Source organism: Eptesicus fuscus, chromosome 8 (genome assembly GCF_027574615.1).
Source record: "Eptesicus fuscus isolate TK198812 chromosome 8, DD_ASM_mEF_20220401, whole genome shotgun sequence".
Taxonomy (NCBI): domain Eukaryota; kingdom Metazoa; phylum Chordata; class Mammalia; order Chiroptera; family Vespertilionidae; genus Eptesicus; species Eptesicus fuscus.
The window spans coordinates 47,071,130-47,090,799 of record NC_072480.1 but is presented as its reverse complement, the minus strand read 5'-3'; the positions used below and the strand labels follow the sequence as shown (position 1 = coordinate 47,090,799).

The 19,670-nt window shown below is 37.4% G+C and overlaps 1 protein-coding gene across 1 annotated transcript in view; it reads left to right on the top strand.

Moving 5' to 3' along the window:
* OBI1 (ORC ubiquitin ligase 1) overlaps window positions 1–19,670 on the top strand; it is a 41,401-nt gene that overhangs the window by 16,227 nt on the left and 5,504 nt on the right. The window contains exons 3-5 of the mRNA XM_008144045.3: window positions 232–323; window positions 1,692–1,940; window positions 5,891–5,979. Of these exons, the coding sequence (XP_008142267.1) occupies window positions 232–323; window positions 1,692–1,940; window positions 5,891–5,979 (430 nt within the window). The remainder of the gene's footprint in view (window positions 1–231; window positions 324–1,691; window positions 1,941–5,890; window positions 5,980–19,670) is intronic.

The window sequence follows — 19,670 nt, the reverse complement described above, 5'->3', positions numbered from 1 at the left end:
CGGCAAGTATCGGTGTTTATCTACACTGCCATCTTGTTTCTCTCTTAAGGTATTATTTGATATTTATCTTTTCTCCAGTTTGAGATAGAGAAAAGGCCAATATGGCAGCCCCAAATATTTATATAAGTAAAAATTAAGCTAGGAAACTATATAAAACAATTAGAAAAAGGTTCATTTTCATTCTGCCCAAATTAGAGTGAAAAGTTAGGTATGTTTTTTTTTTTCACGTAGGAGGGACAAGTGAAAGTGAACCTATGCTAAGCCATACAGTCCGGAAGCACCTTCGGAAAACTAGACTTGAATTACTCCACAAAGAATATGAGGTAAATAATAATTAAAATTTAAAATGATGATAGCATTGAATTCAAGGTAAAACTGAGCTATCTCGAGCCCTGGACTTCTTAGAGTACACATCCAATGAGATCTTATTTAAATGCCAATTAAAAAATGTCTTATTCGATGATTTCTTTTTTCCTTTTCTATTTCAAATGGAGGAAAGGAATAGATAGAAGCATTTCCTTTTTTTCCTTTGTTTTAATTTAAAATCTGTCCTCAACAGATACATCATTTTGTAAGTATTTGCTCTCTCAAGAAATTGGGAAATGAAAGAAACCCTCTTATGAAAGTCAGTCTTCCAACCCCCACAAGGCATTATGCATGCTCTGGCAATTGGTGACTGTAGTCCTCATTCTGTTTTTCTTTCTTCCAATAAATTTACTGGTGTGTTCATTCATATATGTGTGTTTCTGCTTATATTTGTTTATTCATTAATATATTAATTCAAACAAAGTGATTTTCTTATTTTATAATGCTATTTAACATGAAATGTATTGTGATTTAAAATAGTAAATAGTACTGTATTAATTCTAAAATGTATTCTCACATACTTAATGAATATTTATCATACTTAGGTACTCATCAAATTAATCCTTTAGGAGATCACTGGCATATTGAGCTACTTGGAGTTTATTTTCTAACAGCAGAATTTCTCATGGTCTTAGTTTAAGAAGAAATACCTATTTTAGATGAATAAATGGTATTACAGAAAAGAGTTCTAGTCCAAATGGATTTAAGATTATAAGCAGTTCCAGATGTTGAAATCTAATACTTAGTCACAGTGGTTATTGAAGAACCAGAATGTAGAAAATAAAAATTATCTACAGATACTATTCTGAAATGGAAAGTGGGAGGAAATAGCTTATGGTTTCAACTCCTACTTCAAATACAGAAGCAAAAATATAATCATCAAACAAAACTATAATAGATCACCTTCATCAATACTGTATTTTTTTAAATTTCCCTTAGTAAAGCAATTAAACATGCCTTAGAATTTTCTTCTGAGGAATCTTTCCTTGTTGAATTCATGTGACTTTTGTTTCCAGGATATCTTAAATAGAATAAAATATTTGACATTTTTATTTTTTAAAACCACAAACTATCATTGAATCTAAATGAAATCAGTGGAAATGCCAGTTGTTGTTTTTTATTAGAATACCAGTTTTTATCTAAGTCGAAATACATTTTGAGAATTTCAGCTGTAATTTTCTACATACAAAACTATTCTGATATATAAAGAATTTGTGTATCTACAGAATTCTGAATATAAAATGTAAAAACCCATTGGCCTCAGGTTAGTATATGTATGTGCTTAGAGTTTGTGTCTACCTAATGGCTATGCAATGCTTTTTCAGGATGAAATAGATTGTCTGCAGAAAGAGGTAGAAGAGCTTAAGAACAAAAATCTCAGCTTGGAGTCACAGATCAAGACTATTCTAGATCCTTTAACCTTGATGCAGGGCAATCAAAATGAAGACAAACATCCAGTTGCAGATAATTCAAGTAAAATTGACCCAGAAACTGTAGCAGAGTGGAAGAAAAAACTTAGAACAGCTAATGAAATCTATGAAAAAGTGAAAGACGATGTGGATAAGTTAAAGGAGGTAAGTTGTGGTTTTTAAAAAAATTTTTAATATATGTAGCTTTTAAATTTCTATTATAATTTTTGTTTGAATTCTATAATATTGTAAGTACCTTCAGAAGTATAAATAGCCATATTATCTTGACTCATCATTAGATGGTTTGTGGGGAAAGGACAAAAATCCCTGAATGAGCATTAATAAGGAATAGGAAAACTTTTTCTCCTAAAATGTCATTAGCTGCCAAGAAATATAAGGTGGTTCCATTTGTGACTATAATTGGAGACTCTAGTGCTTTTATATGAGTTTGCATCTTCTTGTAGGAGAGTGACATCAATTTAAAGGATGTGTTTCTATTTCCCCTCTTTGTGGTTTACCTTAACTTTTTTAAAGCTTATCTCAGTGACTGCCCTGTATGCATAAAAACAAACACATATCCATTTCCCTACCTATAAAATGAAAGACTTGGATTATATCTTTTCTAGCACTACCATTCTCTGATATTTAATATTGTAAATAGTTAAAGGCATAATGACTAATATCAAGAGAGCTCTGAGTAGCCTCTTTAGACTACTTTATGCAAAAGAATATTGTGCCTTATGAGGCAGGATCATTTTTTCCAAATTATTATTCCATCCATCCAACAAGATAGAGAAAGCATAGGTGAAAAAGCCAAGCCTCTAGAATTTTCCAGTCTAGGAAAGGAGATGAGATGCATGCAATCATCACTAGAGATTATAATCAAGTGCTGTTGAGCTTTGTTGGTCAAAGGGACCATCTTTTAGCTTGACTTCAAGTTTATCCACAGTGGAGTCCTTTCTGCTGAATGGAGATGGTTTTGTGATATCCAGATCCATAGCCACCCATTTAAAGTATCTACATTCCCTTAAAACATTGTTACTGTGCTGAATTACCAAATCCCACTTCCTAAAATCATTAATGGGCTCTATATGATATTTTAAAGTAGCACCACATATTTGTCCTCAGATTCTTAGTGAGGTTAATAAATACTAAGCTATTTTCACACACACACACGAAATTTTATTTGGGCTCAGCAAAGGCCTGAATAAGAGAAAGAAGAGAACTCAATGCTTTTAGAGAAAAATAAATAAACTACTACATAATGGCACTGAGTTTATTATAAGCTTAGGAGAAGTGTGTAGTTTCTTTGGAATTGATAGCTAACATTATTAGCATGTTGATTTGTCTAAGAAGAGGACACAAAAAGGAAAGACAACTGGGAAGTTAGACTATTTATCAATCTACCATGTCTCCTTTAACTTCCCTTCCTCTTCTTGAGCCATCAGTAAGTTCTATATGATCTCATTTATATTTATTAAACTTTATTTAAGTTTTTGGCAATCAGTGTTTCTTAGATCATGAGGCTTGGTATGAAAAGTTTACTCGGGGCTCCTAAGCTTGGTGTAGGGGATGTATGTAAAAGAAATTTACATAAAACACAGTTTTTCTTTGCTTTTTAAAGGCCACATGTGAATTCAATACTAAAAGCTATCCTGAGACCTCAGAATTATGTGGGATATTTAGTAAGCCCATTTTGGATGCCTAGTGATGGTATTAGGTAGTACTAGACTATAACCTGGGGCATAAATGAATCTAAAAACGTGGACTACAGGGGAAAAACTTGAATGTGAAGTATAAAATTATATACTATAAATCAAAAACAGGGGTACAAAAGATTTAGAATAAAGGACTATTTAGAATGAGTGATATGGGCCTTTTTTTTTTTTTAATGTTTTCAGGACAGAGTGAGTTTTGAACCTTTATGAGGCTAGTTTCATTACCCAGTCAGTGTTGAGAATACAAAATAGATGAAGACTTCATTACTCTCTTAGATGCAAAAAATAGGAAAACTTTACCCTGTGTAATCTTTATCCTCCTAACCCTTCTGAACTTGAAAATATCTCCTGATTTTTGAGGAACTAGTCAGCCCATAAAGAGAGCCATAGGCTGGCGAGAGACCTTAAAATATAATGATACAATACAGAGGGGATGGAGAAAAGAAATCTCAAATGAGTTTCTAATTTAAGCTTATCAACATCATCAAAAAGCATTCACTAAGTGCCTCCTCCTCTTATGGTGCTGTGCTTGAGAGCTTAATTCATTGTCTGTGTCTATGAGGAAGTAAATGACTTTCCTTATATCTTCAGAGAGGCAGTAATGGTGTTTATCAGTCACTTAAAGAATTAACCCTCCACAGTCCTTGTTGTTTTACAACCATAAAGACAAGCAGTTGCTCAGAGCCCAAAAGGAACCTGGATGAATCTAAGAGAGTTAGGCTTGTGCCCAACAGAATGTTCTCTACCTTGCTTCTCTTATCATTCTCTTAGGGTATTTATTTGTCTGTGGGTAGGCAAGTAATATAGTCAGAAGTTCTGGAAACTGGTCAAAAACATTGGTCAAAGTTTTGAAATCTGTTTTTAAGTCTTCCTAGTTTAAACCTTTTTGTTGACAACAGTTCTTGTGACCTGTTCACTTTGAATGTGAATGTTCTAGTCTAACAAAGAATTTCTCCTGCCAGGTTCATGAGGTTGGTTTCTACTCCAGGGAGTCTTATTTTTCTATGGAATTAATAAATGCAATGACTAGGGAATTTAAAGGAGTAACTTTTAAGAAACCTCTACAATCTAGGCACATTTCTTTTTAGGCTGTCCAGAATCAATATTGGGCCTCTAGATCAAGCATGTCAAACTCAAAGGCTAACAGGGGCCAAATTAACAAGGTTTAAGTTTATGTGGGCCGCAAAAAAACGAAAGCTTCAATTTTCATACAAATGTAGGGTTATTTCGATAGAGACATGCTGAATACAAAGGGTTGAAATAAATGAGTAATCGTTAACATAAAATAATAGAACATTTTAATAAAAAATTGATATTTTTTCTTGAATATTAACTTACCAGACACTGAATAACTGCACAGATTAATAAGCATAACACAAATAAACCTATTTTTCTTGTTCTCCGAAAGCGAAATATTTCCTGTTGCACACACCAAACAAGTCAGTACAAGACTAATGACATGGTAATCGGCTGCTAAAATATTTGCTGCTAGTATTAGTGGAGAGAAGTGGTGTGCCTCTGCGGTAAGGCAAGTAAGGGAAATGAATGCAACATGATTATAGTAATCAGTCATTAGCGAACATTGTAGTTCAGTATTAATAATTATGTATAACAGGATATTGTAAAAATTAAGTTATGAAATTTTTATTAAAACATTTCTTACGCATCATTATATTGGCTGGGCCACAAAAATATTCATTGTGGTTTGCATGCAGCCCATGGACCGTGAGTTTGACATGCTTGCTCTAGATTTTCTAGCAATTAATGTTTTGTTAAGCAATTTTTAGGTATAAGAATTTAAAAAAAAAAGAAAACCATACTTGGGTTTTTTATTATTTAATCAAGAGATCAATAGAATTTATTAGAAAATATTAACTCAATTTTGAGAGTCTCAGAAGTTGTGAGCCAGGGCATTTGGGGAAGCCTTTTGAAGAAAGAAAGCAAATCTAATCAGATTAGATTTGTTACCACTAAAAAACTATTGTTAAGTAGCAACCAAAAATCAATATTATAGCTCAAGAATTAACTCTTAGCATTAGTTTTGTGAATAATTACATTTGGTATAATGTTACCATGCTTAGAATATTCACTTATGTGAAAAAGGAAAAAAAAATCACCATTAGTATAGTCCTTTAATGACTCGTAACTAACATAGCTCCGTTTATTTCCCTGGATAGGAGATTTGCAAAGTGCTTGGAGAATATGGATTTAAAATGCTTGGTTGTATTCACAATTTCATAAGTCATTCCCTGTGGTGATTTTAAGTTTCTGAAGGCCATGTTCCAGCATTCAGTTTTCTGCTATTATCACTCTAAAAAATACTGGTGGCTCATGTTATAAATTTCACAAGGCACTTTTATTTTAGCTTATACTTAATTATTTTTAATTTTTTTTAAGGCAAATAAAAAACTAAAATTGGAAAATGGTGGCCTAGTGAGGGAGAATTTACGACTGAAGGCTGAAGTTGATAACAGATCACCACAGAAGTATGTATTTTGTTCATAGAGCAATGTTTTAAATTATGTAAATGTTTTAGAGTAAGCTGTTATTGTCTGTCAAATGTGTTTTTCATTGAAGCATATAGGTTTAAGTAGAATGTCTTGCCTCTAAAAGTCAAGTGTATGGTTATATTTTTGGTAAAATCTTAGTTTCAGTTAAAGCTAATTTTGAAGAAAGGATTTCATTTTTATCCTTATTCCTTATGTGATTAGCAAAAGGGTTGTTTTGTGACCTAAAACCGATGAACTTTTACTTGGTTTTACATATAACTGTTTAATAGAACTAACAAAAAATAGGGAGATAACATAATGTCCTTTAGAAGTTTTCTGAAATATTCTTAATAGTAAATATTCATATAGCGCTTTCTCTTTGCGAGGTACATAACCTATGATGTATAACTGATATTATTCTCCTTTTATGGATGAAGAAACAGAGGCATAAAGAGGGTAAATTAATGTATCTAAATCTTCACAGCTAGTATGTTATGTAAATAGAATTTGAACCCAGGTAGTCCAGCCCCAGAGTCCATGCTCTGTTCCATTACTTGAAAACCATTACACTTTTGCATTACCCATACACTAAAAATCTATCCAAAATAGAATTTAAGGTATTAATAGTTGGATTTTGGACTGATTTGAACTATACAATTAAGTGATTTCATTCTTCCTTTGTGATGGGATAGTTTTCATTCCATTCCACAATCTCAGAGATTGCAAGTGTTGACCCACTTAACCCTTAGTTTGTTGTTTAAAATGATAAGAAAGAGTTGAGACTTAAGAGTTAAAGATGGAAAAAAGATGGGGGATACAGCACTTAGGTTTTTCTTCTTCTAGAAACAAACAAACAAAAAAGACAAGTGAGAAGAGAATATGGCCCCCATCCCTCTCTGAGGTATGGCATATCAGAACTCCATACTTTCTTCCTGTCTAACCACTAGACTTCCTTTCTTCCTAGTGGAAAAAGATAAGGCAGAATGAAAATTTTTCCTACCAGAAATAGCTCTCTGCTTGTCATTTGAAAAGGAGAAAATGTTGCCTTCAATAAAACAAAATGTAATATCAGGAAATGGTAGAAGTAAACCATAATTGCTCAAAACAGAGATAACTAACCAATAGAAAAGAAACATAGCTTTTACTTTTAAATAGTTCCTTCCCCTGTGCTCTGCAACCTCATTTTGCTTTCATTTCAGATAATGACAAATTAGTGAAATAAGCTTAGGAAGTGTTGCTGGTATGTGGTGGTTTTGAGTCTCTGCTCCTCTCATTTATTGGCAGCTCGCCTTGCCAGTCATAGTAATTCTTGTCCATTAGCCATTTCCCACAGCATGCTGAATGGAACTAAAGCTATTTTGTTTGTAGCTTTTATTTCTTGAAAGGTTGCCCACCAGATTTCAGATTTAATGCTAGGCACCAAGATGTGTGTTTTTAAATATCCATGGCTCCATCCTGATAAGTAACTGAAGAATCTCACCTGAAGAAACCTGGACTCAATTCTAATAAGCAGCCATACTTCTAAATCCCATATAACTCTGGATTTGCTATCTTTAACTTCCATTCCATCCCTTCAGGGTAAGGGGCCACTTTCTCTTTAAAAACGATTTGAACTAACCCCTATTCCAGATCAATTTACAATGCATTGAGGTATTAAATGCATTGCATTTGATTTATAGCCTTGTTTACTCTGCATCACCAAACCCTAGTGGGATTCAGAGAGAAGCTGACCACAGCTGAAAATATCCAGATCTGGTTCACCTGAGGAGAGCTTCTATTTATATTGAAAATAATATGAAAATTCAAGAGTTTAAAACTACATGCAAGCAAATAAAAACCATCCATTCCATTTTGTTCCCTTGATTAGAAAGCACCTTGACCAGTTATTTGTCTCGTCTACTTGGTTAGATGCCGGTATAAATTTAGAAAATGGCAGGTTGGTTGTAGTAATGAGCGTCTTTATCAAAGAAGCAGGACTTGAGCCGAGCTTTGAAGGATAGAGATTTCAGTGAGGAGGAGAACATTCTGGGCCAGAGAAAACATCTTGAGCTGAGAGGAGCACTATGTGGTCCCTTCAGCTCTAGAACTTTCTCTCCAGTAGCAGCCAAACATCATGCTCAAGAAAAATGATAGCCTCCCTCTCGAACTCATCAGAGCAGAAGTCTTTTATGTCATTTACACATCTGTTCTTTGTGACCGTCATCACCCTAGAAAATAGCTGATTAGCACGACCCTTCCACATCCACCACTCTGCTCTAAGCAGAAAGGCCTGGTCTCAGCCTCTTATGTAGTGTGGAGTGCCAAGAGTGTTACAGCTCCACATGGTAAGAAACAACAAGAATGATGAGAGGAAGTTGAAGGGAAGACTGAAAGTATTGCATTTCTTATGCCACTGAATTCTCTTGGCTTCAATTACTATTCCTAAACTATGCCGCCAGGAAATGGGATGTATTTGTCCTTGATAGAGTTAGGAGTTCCTTGGTGACTTTTTAGCTTGAAGAGTTATGAAGAATTGACTTGTAAAGTATTTAAAAGTTCCATGCCCTCTCTCTGTGTTCTCTGTGTTTAGTTGTGCCATTTTTATGTTCTAGGTGTGCTAAGCAGAGTTTGTGCCATGTTGCCAGCTATTATGAGGCTTTAGCAGAGCAGCTATTTTTGCTGTCAGCTATTAACTCACCTTAATAGCATAGGTTATAAAGATCTATATATAAAACTTCACAGGTCATTTATATCAAACCTGGTTATAATTGGATTAATGGCTTACTTTCTATAAATATGGATTCAGGAATGTTATGTTCTTATAATTGTGTCTTTAGTGAGATCTATGGGTTTGATAATGACTCCTTGCATGCAGCAGCTCTTTTATTTTACAGCAACACCAAGACTGTCATTATTAACCAATCTTCTTCACCCAGCTCCTGAGCGAAGATAAAGGCTACAGATACCCTCTGGACAGTGAGCAGTATTTCCTGTTTTTAGTATATGAAAAGAAGTGCTCTAAAGAGGAATGAATAGACTTCACAGATTACAATCTGTGCTTTTCTTCCATTTATGCTGTATTTATGTTTACTGTATTTATGTTCCTTGTGTAATCTCATCTATTCCCATGGCTTTAATAATATCTACCATATGTGAGAGGTTACAAAATAAAATTTATATCTTTGGCCTTGCCCATTCTTCTGAACTTCAGATTGTTTCTATCTGTCTACTTTATACTTTCACCTGAATTCCTATACCTTAAATTTAGAGCAAAGAGGTTAAATACAGTCATGTGCTACATAACGTTTCAGTCAATGTTGGACCACATATACAACATTGGTCCCATAAGATTATAATGGATCTGAAAAATTCCTATTCCCTAATGATGTAGCTATTGTAACATTGGAGTGGTAACACATTACTCATGTTTGTGGTGATACTAGTGTAAACAAACCTACTGTATAGTCAGTTGTATAAAAGTATAGCACATACAATTACAGTAGTGGGCTATACCATCTAGGTTTGTGTAAGTGCACCTAATGATGCATTTCTCAGAGCATATATTCATCATTAAGTAGCAAATGACACTTTGGTAGTCCCCTCTTACTCACGGTTTTGCTTTCTGTGGTTTCACTTTCCACAGTTTTAGTTACTCCTATGGTCAGTAGCAATCCAGAAATATTAAATGGAAAGTTCCAGAAATAAACAATTCATAAGTTTTAAATTGGGCACTGTTCTTAGTAGCATGATGAAATCTCATGCTGTCTGCTTCCTCGTACCCAGGATGTGAATCATCCTTTTGTCCAGTGTATCCATGCTGCATATGCTACCTGCCCCTTACTCACTTAGCCATCTCAATTATCAGATCAACTGTGGCAGTGTAACAGTGCTTGCATTCAAGTAACCCTTATTTTATTTGATAGTGGCCCCAAAGCCATTCACATATATTTTATTACAGTGTATTGTTATAACTGTTTCATTTTATTAGTAGTTATTGTTTATCTCTTACTGTGCCTAATTTATAAATTAAACTTTATCATAAGTATGTATGTATGGGAAAATAGTATATATAGGGTTTGGTACTATCCTCGGTTTCAGGCATCCACTAGGGGTCTTGGAACCTGTCCCTCGTGGATAAGGGGGGTACTACTGTAAATGTTTAGCACTGGAGACAGACTACGTATATTCATTTTCCTGCTTTCACTCTGCCCCTTCTTCCCCTACCCAATTCATTTTCACCATACTCAAAATTGTCTTTTTATAAAGTATAAATCAAATTATTTAAATCTCCTACCTAAAACTATTCAGTGCTTTCCTAAAATAAAATTCAGATCATGTACAAGCTAGTCTATACTTACCTGTTTCACTTCATCTTATTTTCATTTCCCCAGCTTATCCTGCTCCAGCCATAATGGCCTTCTGTTTCTAAAACATGCTGGACTTTTGTTCTCTGCTTAGAATGTTCGGCTTCCAGATCTTTATGTGTGTGGCTCTCTCTTCTGTTATCAGATTCAGAGAGGCCTTTCCTGATCATTCAGTCAAAAGCAGCCCTCTGCTTCAGCACCTTCTGCTTCCTTACTCAGTCTCATATTGATAATAGCATAATCATGGCGTGGGGTCGCAGTATAGTGTGTGATTATGAACTCCGGAACAGGCTCCCTAGGAATGAACTCATTGTTCACTTACTAGCTCTGGGACGTGGGGGAAGATATTTAACCTTTCTGCACTTCAGTTTTTATCTTCTGTGAAATGGGGGTAGTAACTTCCTAGTTGTAATGAGAGTTAAATGAATTTAAACTTGAAATGCACTTAGAGCCCATGATTAATGCTCAACCAGTGTTATAGTATTATTTATTGTCTTCTTCGTTCTTATCACTGTCTGAAATTATCTTGTTCATTTAATTGCTTGGCCTGTTTGTTGTCTGCCTCCTCCATTCTGAGTTTTAAGCTCCACAGGGTAAGCACCTAGCTGCCAGCTCCTTCCCTTGTGAAACCCCAGCACTTGAAAGGCACCTGATAAATATTTGTTGAGTAATTAAATGAATAGATAAATAACATTTGATAAATTATTTAAACTCTTGGAGCCATCATTTTCTTTATGTAAAATTGGATAATTTGATATTGCAAGGATTAAAAGAAATTATTTTATATCCTTGGCATAATATGTAGCACAAAGAACTGGTAGAGGTGTGTGTGTGTGTGTGTAAGTAATTGTACCCGTCATCCATTGCACCCAAGACTGTTTATCCTCTTGCTTTGTTCCTATTCTCTTTAATCACTTTACTACTCATCTGCTTGCCTAAGGTAAAAACTCCAGTGTCCCTGACCGGGATTCAAACCGTGACTTCCTGGTTAATAGGTTGACACTCAACCACTGAGCCATGCTGGCCGGGCTTGCTTTGCCCATTTTAACAACCTTCCCACTGCTTGCTCTTCTTTTCCACTCTGAACGCTTGAGCATCTGCTTTATTGTTGCCTGAATTCTAGAATATAAATTTGATTATCTCACTCCCCTGCTTAATAAACTTTGGTGATTCCTAATTGCCCACAAATTAAAACCCAAATTTCTTAGTATACTATGTGAGAATTCTTAACTATATGTCCTCAGCTTAGCCTTCTAGTCTCCTCTCCTGCCTCCCCCTTCCTGTACTCTGCTCTGGCCATGCTGAATTTCTCACTGGCCCCAGACTTGCCATGTGGTGACATGTCTTTGTACATTTGCTCATGCCTTTTCCTTAGCCTTCCCTGGTCCTCCGCATTAGCTTCTCCTTTTTATTCCGCCTGGTTATTTCCTACCCATCCTTTGAGATCTGTAAGGCCCTCAATGATTTCCTTAGACAGGAAACACTTCCCTCATGTTCTTCCCGTTGTTCTTCTATTGTATTGTTTTAAAGATCACACTGTATACTGACCAGTTCCATGACTGTAACACCCAGCTAATCTATCAGCTCCTTGGAGCTAAGACATTTTAAAAAATGCATCTGTGTGTGTGTGTGTGTGTGTGTGTGTGTGTTGTGTGTGTGTGTGTACGTGTACATATTTATATTACAGGTGTGTGCATGCATGTATCTTCTCTGGGTCCTGGCAAAGGGAAGGTGTCCTTATATTTTAATACTCTATATTGCTACCTGGAGGGAACTGACCAAGAATTAAGATTTTGAGCTTTCTTGAAAGTTAAAGTATAAAGGGTTTAAGAGGGCAGGGAATCAGATTTCTGGCATTTTCTCCACATGAGGAGAGCAGAAGGATTTCCTGAAATTTTCATACACTGTACCAGGGGTCCTCAAACTTTTTAAACAGGGGGCCAGTTCACTGTCCCTCAGACCGTTGGAGGGCCGGACTATAGTTTAAAAAAAACTATGAACAAATTTCTATGCACACTGCACATATCTTATTTTGAAGTAAAAAAACAAAATGGCAAAAACACCCGCATGTGGCCCGCGGGCTGTAGTTTGAGGACGCCTGCGGACTGTACTAAAGAGTGGGAGTTACAAAGGGAAAAGAGGAGGCAACCTTAGAGCTCGCCTGGCTCCTAGATAAGGTTTCTTGTCTGAGTCTCCTTTCTTGAACCAGGTTTTCCTGCACTTACCTGTGTCCATGCTGACTCCAAGCTATGGCCCATTCCAGTTCACAGGTCTGTTCTTCCTAAACTGTGTTTTAAGACATGCTTGTATCACTGTCACTACTCCTGGCTCTTGTTTTTTTCAGCAGCACTTCTGGTCTTGCTGGCCTTGGCTTTTCTCCCTTCTTGACCTATGCTGGCCTTTTTTGTTTCTCATGATTCTGCTCTGACAAACCATGATTCCTGGTATTTGACCCCAGCCTGATCCCATGAGTGATTCTGCTTGCCCTTTGGTTTTCCCGGAAGGGGAACTTGTAGACTGTCAGGGGAGCCTGATGATACCCTGGGGCCAGACTGTGACAGCCAGGTGTGCTCAGGCCCCTCAGCCGCCTGAGGGGCCCTTCTCTGGATATTCAGCTAATTGGGGATGGACAGTTACTGCAGTTTTCTGTCAACTTGTCTTTATTGTATTGATAAGATATTTTAGGAGCCTGCAATGCATGCTAATGACTAAGCAATAAGCTTGTCAGAAAGATTATGAGCTGCAGGAGAACAAGGGTAATGTTTTCTACTCCTTTTGTTTTCCTTCCTCATAGCCCCTCGGCATACCTTTGTCCTCAATAATTGTCATCTCAGTAATAATTACAGGATGCCTGGATCACAGTTTTTTGTTTTGTTTTATTTTGTTTCAGATTGTTCCTCATGCTGAGAGAGATTGATTTAACTATAGGGAAAAATGTATACATAGTTATTAGCCCAGAGATTTTTAAAGTTTGCTTTTTCATTCAACAATAGTTGTACTCTTTTATAATATTAATATTATGTTGTTAAGGATATTTGTATTTTGAGAAAAAGTATTCATCTTAGAATTATAAAAAAATATGAAATAGCATATCTTAAAGTTTTCTCCTTCCATGAATGATTAGTATTCCCACTGATGTCATGTAAACTTCAAGGCTGATCTTCTTGGGCAGAAAATTAGGGCATTTCTGCATGGAATTGTAATGATATATATTTATCAAATAGAATGAAATTTATTCCATAGTGAAAGAGTAATCCACCCTCATAGGCAGTGAGTGTGTATATATGGGTCAGCTCTTTTTGGAGATTTACCCCAAAGGGGAATCTTTTCCTCTTCAATTTACATATGCTGCCCAACACTCCAGTTGTTTCTGTTAAGAATTTCTAGATATCTCAGCCAGAATTTTCAACACTACAATTTTTTACCACAAATGCCTAGTTAGTTTAATAAAATACACACACACACACACACACACACACACACACACACACACACAAATCTTTCCTTAAAATTGTGTTAATAATATGAGCTATTTTTAAACTCTGCTCTCCATTTGCTACTAAAGCAAATTCTACCTTAATTTTTTAAAAATATGTTTTTATTGATTTGAGAGAGAGGAAGGGAGAGGGATAGAGAGAGAGAAACATCAAAGAGAGAAACGTCAATCAGCGTCAATCAGCTGCCTCCCCTGCACCCTCTAGTGGGGATGGAGCCTGCAACCCAGGCATGTGCCCTGGCGGGGAATTGAACCAGTAATCTCTTGGATTATGGGATCAACACTCAACCACTGTGCCACACCAGCTAGGCTCTACCTTAATTTTTAAATAGAATTTTTGGGAGGTAGAAGAAGAATGTCTCCAAGGGCCTCAATTCTTTTCTAGTTCCATTGTCCATGTGACCTTTGTCTTTAAGGAGGAAATTGTGGCTTTTAAAATTCTTTTAACTATTGAAGCACTTTATATTTTGTGAATAAACCAAGATGCAACATAACATAGCTTGTATTTTTTTTAATTCCTCAATATTAGGCCCTAAAACAAGTACCTATGTGATGTTTAAGCACTAAAATTTTGTATTTAAATTTTTCCTTATTTCACATAAGTAGCATTGTTTCCTTTTAGTTGAAGGTGCCTGCTGATTTGTGCATGAGTTAGACAAGATGATCATATATACTTTTTATATTTAGTACACTAAAAATAGAGCTTTTGGTTCATAGTTCTGGTTCAAATTTAGCTTTCATGTCTCTGGTTAAAACAGACACCCTCTTTGGTTGGCATTTGTCAGAATGATCTGTCTGGTCTATAGTTTCCTGCAAGGCTACTTACCTTGAAAAATGATCTTTGGAAGTTTCAAAATACTCTTGAGCTTGTGTCTAAAACATACTACTTGGTGTTTGATAAATATCCATTTTGTGTATTCATATCTTGTTTTCCCACATCTTGGTGTTTGTTTTTTTAATTTTCTCTCCATGTTTCTCTTAGCAAATGTATGTATTAATAAATATCACAACAATGCTAGTCCCTTGACTGTTTAAACAGACTTTGTGCTCAGTAAACCTAGCTTGCATTCTACACTATTCCACAGTATAAATAGGTACTGATATTACTTAAGAAAGGATCTCATGTTCATACTGCATAATCTTGAACAAGAGACAACCTTTAAAACTTCTTATTTCTCATCTTTAAAATAACAGATTTTGCCTAGTTGGTGTGGCTCAGTGGTTGAGCATCAACCTATAAACCAGGAGGTCATGCTTCCATTCCCAGTAAGGGCACAAGCCTGGGTTGAGGGCTCCATCCCCATTAGGGGGTGTGCGGGAAGCAGCTGATCAATGATTCTCTCTCCTTCTTGATGTCTCTGTCTCTCTGTCTCTCTCCCTTTCTCTCTGAAATCAGTGAAAAATATTTTTTTAAATAAGAGCAGATTTTGCTTTATAAAGTTAACATGATGATTAAATTAAGTAAGATATATGTCAAGCATATGGCAATGTACTTGATGTAAGTAAACATTCAATAAGTTGTGGCTGCTGCTGTTGTTACTGTCATCATCACTGTCAATAGTTGCCTCACTGCTCTTAAAGATTTATCTTCACACATACTCTTGGTTCCATCGCAAAAGTTCACTTTCTTTTTTTGTTTTTATAGGCCAGGGGATAAAAACTTTGTCTTGCATCTACAGGAGGGAAGACTGTAAGAATGTCTTCCTGTTCTCTTTCAGTATGCCTCATATTATTTAATACTAGAGGCCCGGTGCACGAAATTCGTGCACGGGGGCGGGGGGGTGTCCCTCAGCCCAGCTTGCACCCTCTCCAATCCGGGGCCCCTCGAGGGATGTCCGACTGCCCGGGCAGTCGGATATCCCTCTCACAATCCAGGATTGCTGGCTCCCAACTGCTCGCCTGCCTTCCTTCCTGATTGCCCTTAACTGCTTCTGCCTGCCAGCCTGATCACCCCCTAACCACTCCCCTGCCAGCCTGATTGATGCCTAACTGCTCCCCTGCCAGCCTGTTTGCTCCTAACTGCCCTCCCCTGCAGGCCTGGTCACCCCCAACTGCCCTCCCCTGCAGGCTTGATTACCCCCAACTGCCCTCCCTTGCAGGCCTGATCCCTCCCAACTGCCCTCCATCTTGTGGTGGCCATCTTGTGTCCACATGGGGGAGCCATCTTTGACCACATGGGGGCAGCCATCTTGTGTGTTGGAGTGATGGTCAATTTGCATATAATTCTTTTATTAGATAGGATAGAGGCCTGGTGCATGGGTGGGGGCCAGCTGGTTTGCCCTGAAGGATGTCCCGGATCAGGGTGGGGGTTCCCTTGGGGCATGGGGCAACCTGGGCGAGAGTCCTGTGGTGGTTTGCAGGCCGGCCACGCACCCTAGCGACCCAAGTGGAGGCCCTGGTATCTGGGATTTATTTATCTTCTATAATTGAAACGTTGTAGCCTTGAGCGGAGCCAAGCCTCCTCCTTGCTCCATGGCCGCAGCCACTTTTGTTGGGATTTATTTATCTTCTGTAATTGAAACTTTGTAGCCTTGAGTGGAGGCCTAGGCCGGCCAGGGTGTGCGGAAAGCTTGGCTTCCTCCATCACCGGGGGCAACTCAAGCCTCCTGCTCTCTCCATGGCCGCAGCCATCTTGGTTGGGTTAATTTGCATACTTGCTCCTGATTGGCTGGTGGGTGTGGCTTGTGGGTGTAGCCAAGTGATGGTTAATTTGCATATTACTCTTTTATTAGATAGGACTAAAGACCCAGTGCATGAATTCGTGCACAGGTGGGGTCCCTCGGCGTGGCCTGCAGGGATTGGGCCGAAACTGGCAGTACAATGCCTCCTGCCGCTCCTGCCTGCCACTCCAGCTTATCCCGGCCCTGCTGTGCCTCCCATGGGCTTGCGCCCAGTCAGAAGAGGCAAGCACCGGCCGTGAGCCCTGTCTCTGGTGCCTATCCTGAGGGAGCCGCGGGGGGGCGGTGGTGGGGAGGGATTGGACCTACAGGACTACTAGGGAGTGAGTGGCTGTCGCCGGGCTGGTGCGCCATAGGGACATTGGGCCGCAGGGACAAGTCGGTCAGCTAAGCTGCACTCCCACTGTGGGAGCGCACTGACCACCAGGGGGCAGCTTCTGTGTTGAGCATCTGCCCCCTCGTGGTCAATGTGCATTATAGCGACCGGTCATTTGGTCGCTTAGGCTTTTATATATATAGATATTTTTGTGGAACCAACTTATGTGACTAGGATTGGCCATAGACAGTATATTTATGATTTAAAAATTCTCTAGAAATGTAGCATTTTTATAACTGAATTCTTAATTTGAAAAGAGAAAACCATCTTGAAGAAACTCTGGCAAGTCATATAGGTCAGCAGTGGGTAAAAATGTATAGGCCACTTCTTAAAGTTTCCTAGTAGTTTAAAGAGAGATGCCCCCCTTCTCCAGCACATGCGTAAGGATGAAATAGATGTGGATAATGTACAAACAACTCTTTGGATTCAGGTGAGAGAGAAATGCCTCCACCACCAAATACAGTTTTGAGCTTCCTACAGTCCTGGTCCTCTCTGTCCTCTTTTCCTAAAATATACCCCCCCCCCTGTTCACCCTATACACAATGCACAAGGCAGAGCATAGCACTGGGACCTCTCCCCTTCCTTCCCACTTCTGTCCTGAAGAGCTCATTTTACAAGCTACTCACTTAAGTCAGGTATAATTAAAAAGACGAGTTGGTACATTTAAGGAATCTCTAACTGGTGGATTATACTTTAGGAGAAAATTCTTAGGAAAGTGAAAGGAACAGTGGAAATTTCCTTTCCCTATGAAACTCTACTTGTCTTCCATGTTTAAAATAAAGAACATGCTTTTCTAATATCTCTGAAAGTCAGGGAATGAGAAGATAGACATCTATAGCTATGTAGACAGGCAACTCTACAATAAAATCCCACTCTGTGAATGGGTCATTCTTTCTTAGGGTAAGTGTGGCAATTCTTTAAAAAAATATTTGAGAGTTACATAACTTTACTGGGTTTTCTCACATACTAGCCATTACTTTAGGTAATCCTGTGCTTGCTTTGGCAGCACATATACATGATATTGTTAATCCTCACTTTACATCCTTATAAAAGACCATAAAAATGGTATTTCAAGCTAAAACCATGCAAAGCAATAATAATGGGGAAAATCTCATTGTTCTATAACCTTTAACAATTTTTGTCAAAACATTACATCTCTTATTATTATTTATAAATGTACATGGAAATGAAAAAAATAATAAAACTAATATTTAGTAAGTAATGTTTATTTCTTTGTAAAAAACTTACAGAGAATAATCAGTAGTGCTTGCTACCTTATGGAATCACTTATATATGAAGCATCTTTTCTAACACCTTAACGAACTGTCCTACTCCTAAGTTTGCATCAGCTTCTATCACTTAATCCTTTGTGCTTTCAATGTCATGAAATATTTCCATTTTGCTTTAATGTGAAGGTTTTTGCTAGCCTGTTACTTCCTCTAGACTTCTTTATTCTTTTCATCACAACCGATATTCTCATTTATGTCAATAAGTTTGCCTCTCCCAAGTTCCTCGAGCATATCTAGAGGCTCTCAAATGGTGACAGGTTCAACATTCCCATGATCACCTATTCTTCTATACTTACATTTACATTTGATTTTAATTTCACTTCTAGTATTAAATCACCTTTCATTTCTTTGCTGCTCCTTCAACTTTGTAGGCTAATTCTGTCTTTTGATTATCCGTTTCTGTAAAATGTTATGTAGCAGCACAACTACATGATTTGCTGTTTGTGTGTGAACTGATTATCAGATCAGTGACCAGTCACTTTCAGACTTTGAAAACAGTGATATGATTGGTCACTTATTATAATACACATCTGCTATTTATTGGTGTTTTGTAAACTGAAAGCTAGCAGTGAAAATTTTACTTTAATTTGAACCATGTTGTTAAGTGACTGATGTTATTTAATTAACCTGTGCCAGCTGAAATTTGTGCAGATCAGAACCGTGTACAGCAAGGACATCAGCATTGAAAATCTATCAGGCTAGATCACAAAGCTGGTCCAGAACCAAAGGTTTCTTTCACTTTGTTTCACAATTGCTTTAGCTAGCAAGTGAGGAAAAGATATAAAATCGAAACAGCATGGGAGGCAGGTAGCTCACTTTGCCAGTGTCCTCTTTGTCCCTCAAGATGATGTTTCTAAAGTTTGGTGGTCTCAGTACCAGCTGTGCTTGCTGTATTTTCCTTTTGTTGGGGATGCCTTTGAGAACTAGAGAGGGAAAATAAATTCTGGCATTTGTTCTTTTACTACATTTGCTTTCTTCTGACCTCCTTCAAACATAACCTGTTCCTCCTGTATGATGGTCTATAAGTAAATGTGGTCATGGGAACTTTTCTTTGTTGGAGGTGCCCTTGAAATAGTTATAATACCTCAAAGGTGAAACCAGTAGGACTTTAATTTCTTTTCCAGTAGCTACAGGAATAATCTTATATTTCTGTAGCTTTTTGGACAAGGGGAGCCCTCAACCAAAACGTACGTACACATCAGTTAGCATTGCAAGATGAGAAATCCTTTGAGCTTCTCCTGGATTCTAGCAGAACACACTTCCGATATCAGTTGCAGTTCCCATTCTGCTCTACGATGTTTTCTCTAACATAATGAAGCCTTTGGCCATCACTGCTACTTTGAAAATCAAAGCCTTTTGGTCTCTAATGGAATGTTTATGAAAATACTCCATTTTGAAATTTGCTCAGGAAAAGGAAGTATGGTAAATGATGTTAGAAATCCCTCCGGCTTGCCTTGGCATTGATTCATTTAATGAGATGTACTCTGGAAATATCTGGAATTACTG